The following is an 11,061-nucleotide window of genomic DNA, read 5'->3' as shown; positions in this document are numbered from 1 at the left end:
CTTGGGATTGGCTGAGGCGTCCAGACATTTCCACCAACCACGTTCGTTTTCTGAAGCCTCCAGGCCCAAGGACCAATGGGCATCCGGATTACTGACTCCCGGAGGCGAGTTTAAACGGTCGGGGCCCGCCTGTGCTGGTGGCGACGGGAAGGGCAGTTGAGAGCCTCGTCTTTAGCAGAAGTAGCTCCGTATTTCTTCGAAGTTTTTTGTTGTTATTTTCTTTTGTTCTGTTTGTTTATATCTATATCCATTTTCATTTCCCAGAGCGAGCGTCGGAGAGCGTGAGGGATCGGGGTCATGTCCGCCTCGACCCTGACACTGAGGTGACCCGACCTCTTCTCTCCCCCTTCCGTCCCACGGCCCTTGCTGCCTTCCCTTGGACCCCGGGGATTCTCGGGAGCCCCCGCCTCACCCTGACCGCTCTTTATTCCACCCCACGCCTGCCGTGACCCTCCCCTCCACCTCCTCTTCGGCGGACACCCTCCCCCACGCCCCTCCGCTCCTGCCTCCCGACCTTGGAGACCACGTGTCTTCCCACAGCCCACATGAGGTGAACGCGCCCTGTGGGCTTGCGATACAGGGTTAAAAAAAGGACCTCTCTTTGCCCTCCCCCTTCTTCCTTACGTCATTCGGACCGCCTCCTCCATCTAGGCGTTTGTCTATTACCTTTCCCACGGTCCCCATTCATAAGGTTAGCGCTTCAATGTAGAAACGCCCCTGCATCTCACCTCCTTGTCTCTTCTCCGTATGTTACTCAACGTGCAGCTTAGCCTTAATTCTTTTTTTTTTAATCTGGCATCCAAAGACTTGTTTTCAAATCCCACCTCCCACACCTGCCACCTCGGCGGCTCACTTAACCTTCCTGGCCTCAGTCTCCTCACTGGCAGAATGAGGAGGCTGGACTAGATGATTTAGGATGTCCCTTCCAGTTCTGTATCTATGCTCCTGTGCGTTAAATGTAGGAGGTAACAGGTCATAAGCAAGATGGCCTAGAGAATTGAAGGCCTAATTCTTTCTCTTTTGAGACTGCTTTTTTATTTCTGTAAATTAGTTAGATTTTCATTTAACATAATCCCTGGAAATCTCATTCTTCCTACTTCAGCAAAGAGCATTCTTTTCACTTCGGTTAACTTACTCAGCATATCCCATGTTCTCTTGTTGAAAGTTACTAATAAAGACAACTATATTTGAAGGCATAGCGTAAAAAAGAGAGGCCAGTTGTACTATGTTTTGCTTAGAATTAGCCCTTCTTTGCTCCACTTCACTTTCCTTTCTTTTCATTCTCCAAGTACACTTGAGCCTAGGAGTCTTCCCCCCAGCCCCATTTTAGGGTTACTTGAGTGATAGGAGTCAAACTTGGAAGAAAATTACTGAATGTTTATCAAAGATTTTGATCTGTTTAAATTTTTGTGGTTCATAGTGGAACCTGGACCTGCAGCCAATTTGGGGAGATCTTTTTATTTGAAAAATAGGGAGGAAATAGGGATGGAGGAAATTGCATAGTTTTATTTTGGAAATTTTGATGAACATTGTTTTCTTTTTTAAAAATAGTTTGATATGTATAATTATTGATGGTTATATATCCTTTCCTAAAGATGGGTGCAAGGACTCCCCAAGCAGAATGCTGATTTTATCAATGACAACACAATTTGCTACACTTGTGGGAATTACATAATTTTCATTAATATTGAAAATGAGAAAAGGCATGTTCTACAGTGCTTGAGTGGAAAAGTGGGTGCTCTGGCAACTAACATTCCTTTTCAAGTGGTGGCTTTTTCAGATCGGAAGCTTAAACCCATTATCTACATATACAGCTTTCCTGAATTATCCAGAAAGGCAAAATTGAAAGGTATTTCCTTCTCTTTCTATAATCAGAATGATTTATTATAAAAACATAATACATACTTTTAGTTCTGAATAGGAAAGCTTTAAGAAAGTATATGCTTAGAGATTGGATGAAGGCAGTAAGAATTAATTAGTAGGTGGGAGAGCTGAATCAGAATCATAAATTCATTTGGTCTTTTTTTTTCAGTGGCAATGTTTCTGTGAGGATCAAAGTTAGGTTAAATAGTTACAACTAATAAGCTGCTATTCATGTAGCTGTCCAAAACTACTGTTAAAAAGTAATGGTTTACAAGTGGTGATTGTAATCCCAGCTTCTTAGAGCCTGGGGTTTGATCTCTTTAGTTTAGGAGTTCTGAGTTGCAGGTGACTAAGTTGATTACATGTTCTAAATAAGTTCAGGACCACGAACTTGGTGAACCCCCAGGAACTTGTGGTCACCAGGTTGCCTAAGGCAAGGGGAAAATGGCCCACATCAGAAATGGAACAGGACTAAACTCCTGTGCTGATGGGAGTGGAAAAAAATACCCTGAATGCTTAATTGGATCACTTGGCTTTTGAGTATTATTTTTTAAGTTTTCTTTTTAAAATTAAATTTTATTTTTTCAATTTATGAGCATTTATTTTCTGACACTCTTCACCCTCTGGGGGGAAAAAAGAAAAAAAAAAGCTCTTATAAGAAAAATGCATAGACAAGCAAAGCAAATTTTGAAGTCACACTCTGCCACGTGGGAAGGTTTCTATGAATTCTCTCCAGACCTTTATAAGATGATGTACAGTTATGTGATAAAAGCTAGTTTCCAAAATGCAGAAGAAGCTATACTTTTCTTGCCTTATGTGTACTGGCTGTAGGCAGCCTGAGCTTAGGAGACAGACAGGTATACTTCTTGGGGCAAATGGCTGAAAGTGCTGCTTTCTTGGCCCCATACTTCAGTTATACCAACTTGCTGTGCAAGATGATGGCCAATTTCAGAAAAAGTCAATTGAGTTTTACATAATTTAAAATAAAAGGCAATTTTTAATTTAAAGATTTTTAAAATATAACTATTCATTTGTTGATGGGACAGCTAGGTGGTGGAGTGGATAGAACACCTTGAGTTCAAATCTGACCTCAGACACTTAACGCTATTTATCTCAGTTTCCTCATCTGTAAATTGAGTTGGAGAAAAACACGGCAAACCACTCTAGTGTCTTTGCCAGGAAAACCCCAATGGGATCATGAAGAGTTGGACATAACTGAAGAACAACAACCTACTTAATAAAGATACATAATATATACACATATATGTGAGAAAAGGTGATAATCAATAGGAGGGGAAAGATAAAGGCAGATACTGAGAGACATGTAAATGATAGGATGATGGGCATGAAATCCAGAGGTACAAATACAGAGAGACATGAAAGAGAAGATAGTGACCCTAAAGCAGAGAGAAAGAAGTAGGCACATAGAGACCTTAATAAAGACACCATCTCTACATTTTGGTCTTTCAGGTATTTTTACTAATACTTTTGAAGTCAAATATTTTTATAAGCCTAGGCACAGATAGATCTTAGATCTTAGATCTAGAGCAGGAAGGACAGGAGAAAGAAGAAAGGGATAAACATTAAATGCCTGGTATGTGCCAGGCGCTGTGGTAAATGCTTTACAAATACCATCTCATTTGATAGGGACTATCAGTGCCTCCTAGTCCTAGGGACTATCAATGCCTCCTAGTCCTAGGGACTATCAATGCCTCCTAGTCCAACGCCTCATTTTTCAGATGAAGAAACTATTGTGAAGTTCACATTATGTTCCTTGTCTGTACTCACAGCTAGTAAGTGGTGGGAAGGAAACCAAGGGTTTGCAGACCCCCAAATCACACACTTGTCTGTTATGTGATGCTGCCTACAACCCTTATGTAAAAGTACCACAGGAAGTAAGCTAAATTTTTTTTTAAATAAAGCAAATCTAAGATCATTAGAAATTTGTCAGTGATATTTGTGAGTGGTTTCTAGACTGGTTAAAGTTATGAAATCAGAAATATATGATATAAATGATTAGTTCTGCATTGAAAACTAGAAAATATGATTTAGTGTTTTTTTAATCTCTAGCCTCTAATTATGTTCATAACATTTTTTTTTAACAATTTTACTCAGAATGAGTAAATGGGGAAAAAACCTGAGAAATACATTAGATGAAGAGATATCTATGATTTATGACAAAGCAATTAGAAAAGGGAAATGAACTTTTTTATCAGGGGTTAATTTGAAGACAGATAACTAAAATAGATGTAATTTTTTTACATTAGGGCATGCTCAGCTGGAGTATACTTTACTTGGATTTAGTTATTGTGGTACGTACCTGGCTAGTTATTCTGAAGTTCCAGAGTATGAATTGATACTTTGGTAAGTTTCAACATATGCACAATTTTGTTTTAGTAAAGGGAAGCTGTGTAAATTTTAAAAATATTTTTCATTTAAGGTTAAGTATATTTCTAAAGTTTATTATTCATTAGACGAGAGTTCAACTTAAGCTTGTTTAAAATATTTTAAGCTATTATTTAGAGAATGACACATTTTAATCTAAGTTTAAAAAAAAGCCATCTATGTGTACTTCTTAAAGATTTGACTTTTTAGATGGGTTTTAAACTATTTTCTTTGAACATTGCCATTAAAGGGACATGGGAGACATGGGAAGTATCATTAAGCATCAGCTGAACGTCAGAGTTTACATTTCCAGTTTAGGAGTGATAGCATTGTTGTCATGGACAAACACTAAGCCCTACTAAATGCTTAACTCTAGGAATGACAAAAATGTGTAAGTCTCTAATTCCAAAGACTTAGAATTTATTTGGGGAAATAAGACATGTATAAAAACATTCAGTGGTTCTTAAAATCAGCAGAATCTTTTTTTATCTTCTACTATAGTAGGTCCCAACAATAAATATTAGTTAACATAATTCATTACTCAAGAGGAAACCTCAATAAGATTTAGTATAGGTGAGAACTTGAGGTATGCATCTTTGTATCAACTACAGCAGAGACTTGTACATAGTAAGTGTTCAACATAATGTGTTGAATGAATAATGAATAAATTCAGCTTAAAATCCTGATGATCTGATTAAAAAAAAATGAAAGGCTGATTGACACCAACTAGTATCTTGTCATAATAGTGATAGTGATCTTACATAAATATGCAGCATATAATTTTATGAACATTTTTAGACATATATTAGCAAATTAATTTCGTTTCTGCAGCATTTTGTTCCCAGTGTCTGGGCTAATATGGTGTATATAGTATGACTGATACAATGGAAATTAGTAGGTTTTATGGACTAGCTTTGGCCTTATATATTTCAAATGTCATTTTAGTGTTCATGTCGAATACATTTGTTTAACATATCCATACTGCTTTAAAATTTATTCTTAGAATCAGTCTGAAAGTATATATTTCACATGTTATTTTCTATAAAATTAAAATCTAGTATAATTATGTTTTACAAAAGAAGTGGTTTTTTTCTTATAAGGAACTGGGAAAAAAAAGTGATTTTGTGTAGCGGATTAAAACCAGGTGTGGAAGTAAGCCAGATGACTTTTAACCCTATGAACTGGCAGCAAATGTGTTTGTCTAGTGCAAGTGCTTTAACTATATGGAATATTGAAAAAAGTGACAAGAATTATTATCTCAAGCCAAAGTAAGTAACATTAAAAGATGGAAATGAAATGATACCATTTCTTTGCATCACTTCATGATGAACTGTGTGTCATTGTCAATGATTTTTAAACAATCTTCTGAACTTGTTTTTTATTCATATAAAATTAGGTTTGTATAAGAATACATATCTTAAATATGCAATCAAGATAACATGCACATATTTGTATATTTAGTCCTTGGCAGTTTTCATTTCTATTACACAAAAATAATAGCCATGCTATTATTAATGTCATAGGCTTGTTTTAGGGTGCAAAGTTTCTTGAAATTTGGTGCCATTGATGATATTACTGCTCATTTTTCTTTTTCAACCACTGATTCAGACCTGTATGTTGTCTTATAACAGCTAGAGTAGAAAATCCTGTTTCACAGAAAAAAAAATGGTTTTAAAAAATCTGTATCACTTAATAAACCAGAGGATTTAGTTCACTTGTAGCCAAACATAAAATGTTCTGGTCCAAATATTTCTTTTCAGCATACTATAACAAAACCAGCCTATTAACCATCCTTAGAAAAATGAATGAACACTAAATGTATTCTGTTTTCCCCAATGTAAATGACTTCCTTATCCATTTATATTTAGAAGTATCTAGGTCTTATAAGCAAATCGGGAGAGCAAAGAATAGTTTTGCCTTTCAGATCTGTGGAGAACAGAAGACTTTATGAACAAACAAGAGAGAGAACATGATGAAATGCAAATGGATAATTTTGATTACATTCAAAAAAGTTTTTGCTCAAACAAAGCCAATATAACCAAGATTAGAAGGGAAGCAGAAAACTAGAAAACAATTTTTTCAGCCAGTATTTCTGATGAAGGCCTTATTTCTAAAATATATAGAGACCTGAGTCAAATTTATAAGAATATAAATCATTCTCCAACTGATAAATGGTCAACAGGTAGTTTTCAAATGAAGAAATTAAAGCCATCTATAGTCATGAAAAAATGCTCTAAATCACTTGATTAGAGAAATGTAAATTAAAACAACTCTGAGGTACCAATCATGTTTATCAGACTGGCTAACATGACAAAAGAAGAAGATGAAAAATGTTGAAAAAGATGTGAGAAATTTGGAATACTAATGCACTGTTGGTGGAGTTGTGAACTGATCCAACCATTTTGGAGAGCAATTTGGAACTATACCCAAAAGGCTATAAAACTGTACATACTCTTTGATCCAGCAATGCCACTCCTAGTTCTGTATCCCAAAGAGATCATAAAAAAGGGAAAAGGATATACATGTACAAAAATATTTATAGCAGCTCTTTTTGTGATGGCAAAGAATTGGAAATTGAGAGGAAGTCCATCAGTTGGGGAATTACTGAATGAGTTGTACTATATGAATGTAATGGAATATTATTGTTTGATAACAAATGATGAGCAGTCAGATTTCAGAAAAACCTGGAAAGACTTCTATGAACTCATGCTGAGTGAAGTGAGCAGAACCAGGAGAACACTGTATGCAGTAACAGCAACATTGTGTGATGACCAACTTTGATAGACTTAGCAATGCAAGAATCTAAGACAACTCTAAGACTCATGATGGCAAATGCTATCTACATCCAGAGAAAGGACTGTGGAACCTGAATGCAGATTAAAACATACTGTTTTCTCTTATTTTCTTCCTTCATAATTTTTCCCTTTTGTTCTGATTCTTCTTTCACAATATGACTAATGTGGAAATATGTTTAGTATGATTGTATATTTATAGCCTATATCAGATTGCACTCCATGTTGGGGAGAAGGAAGGGGGAAATTTTAGAACTCAAATTCTTTTTAAAAGTGAAAGTTAAAAAATAAAAATAAACAAATACGTTTTAAAAAATATCTACATCTTTAAAATGAAAATTGGTTCTTTAGATTGGTCAGTTGATTAGTAAGCATGTCTCTTTTTGTAGAGCAAGTATTTGAAAAAATATTAAACATGTCAAAATATTATCCATAATTCAAGGTTTTTTGTAAATATTGTTTCTTTATATTTCTGGATCAGAGGATCAGTTTGTTCATTATGCATTGATTACTTAGTTTTCCAAAAATACTGACCAAATTCATAAATTTCAGGAGGAAATTTGTTATAGAATGAATTTGCTTAATCTTTATTATCTTCACTAAAAAAAAATTCAATTTATTTTAGGTCAGATACCTTTTAGCTCAAACAAACTTAGCCATGAAAAATCCATTGTGTTTGCAATAATGTAGAAGTGTGCTGTATTCTATTCCCATAGTGTTACATGTTTTTACAAGGAGCCTCCCTTTTAGTGAACTGTTTATTTTATTCTGTTTTCATTAACATCTTTTGTCTTTACATCACATTTATTTCCAACATATCCCTTCCCCAGTTGAAAATGCTTTTTGACTTTGGTGTTAGAGGTTCTGGTTTCAGCTGCCACCTTAGATTACTTAGGACCTGTATAATCTTGAGTATGTCACAACTTCCCTGGACTCCAGTTTTCTCATCTACAAAATGAAATTATTGGACTAAATTAAATGACCTTTGAGGTCTCTTTTAGCTCTAAATCTATAATTCTATAATGTAAGATATGGTGCTAGTAGAGCTCCTTCCCTCCAAATTTTTTTCCCATTATTTCCCATGAGATTGACCAAATTTTTTGCTTCTAGATAAATTTTGTAATTATTTTGTCTTAATTCTATAAAGTAACCCTTTGGTAGATTTATTGGTATGGAACTAAATTAATTTAGGTAGTGTTATCATTTTGATTGTATTGGTATGATCTAACTATGAGTTGTTACTCTCTATCCAAGTAGTTAAATCTTCCTTTATTTCTACAAAAATAGAATTCTTATGTATATTTCTAGATGAAATCCCTGATATTTCATATGCTCTGTACTTATTTTGAATGGAATCTCTTCTTTCTGTTTTCTGCTGTGTTTTGTTAGTATATAGAAAGGTTAATGATGTTTATAGGTTTATTTTGTATTCTGCTACTTTATTGTAGCTGTTGTTTCAACTCATTCTGGTGGCATTTCTGAGGTTCTGAAAGTAGAAGGGCAGGGTAGATGGAATTGCTGGTCTTGAATGAAGAAGAGGTGAGTTTAACTCCCGCCCCAGATATTTTACTAGCTATATAACCCTGGCCAACTCACTTAGTCTTTCTCAGCCTTAATTTCCTCAACTGTAAATTGAGGATAATTTTAGCACCTACTTACCAGGGCTGTTTTGAGGATCAAATGAGATAATATGTAAAGGATTTTGTGAACCTTAAAGCATGATATAAATGGTAGCTTTCTATCATAGCATCCTCAAAAAGTATTTCTACTTTGTCTGTACTTATCAGTCAGTCAGCAAGCTTTTATTATACGTTCATTATGTGGAGGATGCTGTGCTAAGCCATAGGGAAAATAATTATTGCCCTCAAGAAGATTATATTCTAATAAGGGCGACAAACATGAAAGTATCCAGGTATATACAGTTATATGCAGAATATTCAGGTATATACAGAATAGACAGAAGTTAAATATTGTAGATAAAGACACTAGCAACTGGAAAAAGAAAGACCTCTTGCAGAAAATGGAATTTGAGTTGGGACTTGAAGAAAGCCAGAGAAACTTAGACTTAAAGGTGGAGAAGAACTTCCCCTTGCTGATAACAGCCAGTGCAAAGGCATAAAGATGGAACAGCAAGTAGACCATTGTGGTTAGATCATAGAGTTATGGAGGAGAATAAAGTATAAGAATGTTGAAAAGGTAAGGATCCAGATTGTAAAAAAAATTCCTCAACATATTTGAATCTAAAAGTAATATGGAGCCACTAGAATTTAATTGAGTCTGAGGATGACATACTTAAATGTTCACTTTCGGAACTGAGTGGAAGATTGATTGGCAAGGAAGGAGACAGGAAGGCAGGGAAATCAATTGGTAAGTTACTTCAGTATTCTATACAAGAGGTGAAGAAGTCCGCTGAAGGCTGGTGACTATGTGAAAGGAGAGGAGGGACCTATATGTTGTGAAGATAGAAACAACGTTGTGAAGATAGAAACAGGATTTGACAGTAAATTAGTTATGTGAGGGGAGTCCACTGAGGAGTCAAGGATGACACCAACGTTGGGAGCTTGGGTAACTGGGAGGATAGCAATGCCCTTCAGAGCCCTAGGAGAGTTCAGAAGAGGGAAGAGTTTGGGATAAAGACAGTTGTGTTTTCGACTTGTTGATTCAAGATTCTAGATATATAGGGCTAGATATATACATCTGAGAATCATTTGTGTAGTGATGATAATTGAACTAATGGGAGTTGATGAGCTCACTAAGTGAAATAATATAAAGCAAAAGGAGAGGTGTGCTTAGGACAGAGCCTTGAGGGACACCTAGAGTTAGTGGGCATGACAGATAAAGAATCAACAAAGGAGAAAGAGAGAAAGCTCGTTGGAAAATCAGGAGAGAGCAGGGTCACAAAAACCTGCAGAGGAGAAAGTTTCCAGGAGGTTGCAGTGAGCAGTTTCAAATATTAGAGAGGTGAAGAAGGATGAAGATTGAGAAAAGGCCATTAGATTTGGCAATTAAGACATCATTGGTAACTTAGGAGAGGGAAGTTTCATTTGAATGATGAGGTCAGCAACCAGATTACAGAGGCCTAAGAAGAGAGTTTACCTGAGAAGGAGCAAAGATATAGGATGATAGCCAGCAGAGATAGTTAAGGATGGAAGACGCATGGACATGTTTTTCTGGCAACAGAGAAGGAATCAGTAGATGGGGAGGGAATGAAGATGAGAGAGAGGGAGACTGAGGATGATAGTAGGGACATTCTTCTGGAAAAGATAGGGAAGGGGTGGAATCAAGGGTACACGTAGAGGGGTTGGAGGAAAGAGAAGGGAATGAGCATTCACATAATGCCTACTTCGTGCCAGGTACTGTTCTGAGTGCTTTTTACAAATACCTCATATGATCCTCACAACAAACCCTGCAAGGTACTGTTAACCCCATTTTACAGTTGAGGTAATTCATGCCAGACCAGAGTATGGGAGGAGATTGTGAGGATGTCTGATAGATGTGAGATGAGGAGGAGAGGGGAAATGGAATTTCTTGGAGAATGGCTACAATTTTTTTGGGTGAAGTTTCAGGTGAGGTCTTATCTGAGAGGCCAAGGTGTGGGGGAACTTGGAAGTTTTGAGGATAGATTTGAATTAGTTGCTATGGAGAGTAAGATAGCAAATTGATTAGGAAGGAAGGGGGAGGAAGAAGAAAAGAAAGGAAATACTGTGTGCCAGGTACTGTGCACTTTACAAATATTATCTCATTTGATCTTCACAACATTTCTGGGAGGTAGGTGCTTTTATTATCCCCATTTAATAGTTGAAGAAACTGAGGCAGAGGTTAAATGATTTGTCTATGGTCACATAGCTAGTAAGTGCCTTGAGGCTACATTTGAACTCAGCTCTTTTTGATTCCAGGCCCAGTACTTTATCTACTCTAGAGGAGCTGAATGATTACCTTGCTACAGTGGCTGGCCTCGTTGCTAGTGGATTTACATAAATTTGTAATGAATTTACATAGTTTCTTGACTTTTTAAAAGCTC

At 36.2% G+C, this 11,061-nt stretch overlaps 1 protein-coding gene across 1 annotated transcript in view; it reads left to right on the top strand.

Annotated features, from left to right (window-relative positions):
* Positions 1 to 233: 233 nt before the first annotated feature.
* Positions 234 to 11,061, top strand: part of LOC140512407 (cilia- and flagella-associated protein 43-like) — a 165,021-nt gene continuing 154,193 nt past the window's right edge. Inside the window, exons 1-4 of the mRNA XM_072621529.1 lie at positions 234 to 323; positions 1,596 to 1,849; positions 4,131 to 4,227; positions 5,349 to 5,516. Of these exons, the coding sequence (XP_072477630.1) occupies positions 298 to 323; positions 1,596 to 1,849; positions 4,131 to 4,227; positions 5,349 to 5,516 (545 nt within the window). The 5' untranslated portion in view covers positions 234 to 297. The remainder of the gene's footprint in view (positions 324 to 1,595; positions 1,850 to 4,130; positions 4,228 to 5,348; positions 5,517 to 11,061) is intronic.

The sequence above is a fragment of the Notamacropus eugenii genome, chromosome 1 (genome assembly GCF_028372415.1).
Source record: "Notamacropus eugenii isolate mMacEug1 chromosome 1, mMacEug1.pri_v2, whole genome shotgun sequence".
In the NCBI taxonomy this organism is placed as follows: Eukaryota; Metazoa; Chordata; class Mammalia; order Diprotodontia; family Macropodidae; genus Notamacropus; species Notamacropus eugenii.
The sequence above is the reverse complement of the archived record's forward strand: the minus strand, read 5'-3'. Positions and strand labels throughout refer to the sequence as shown.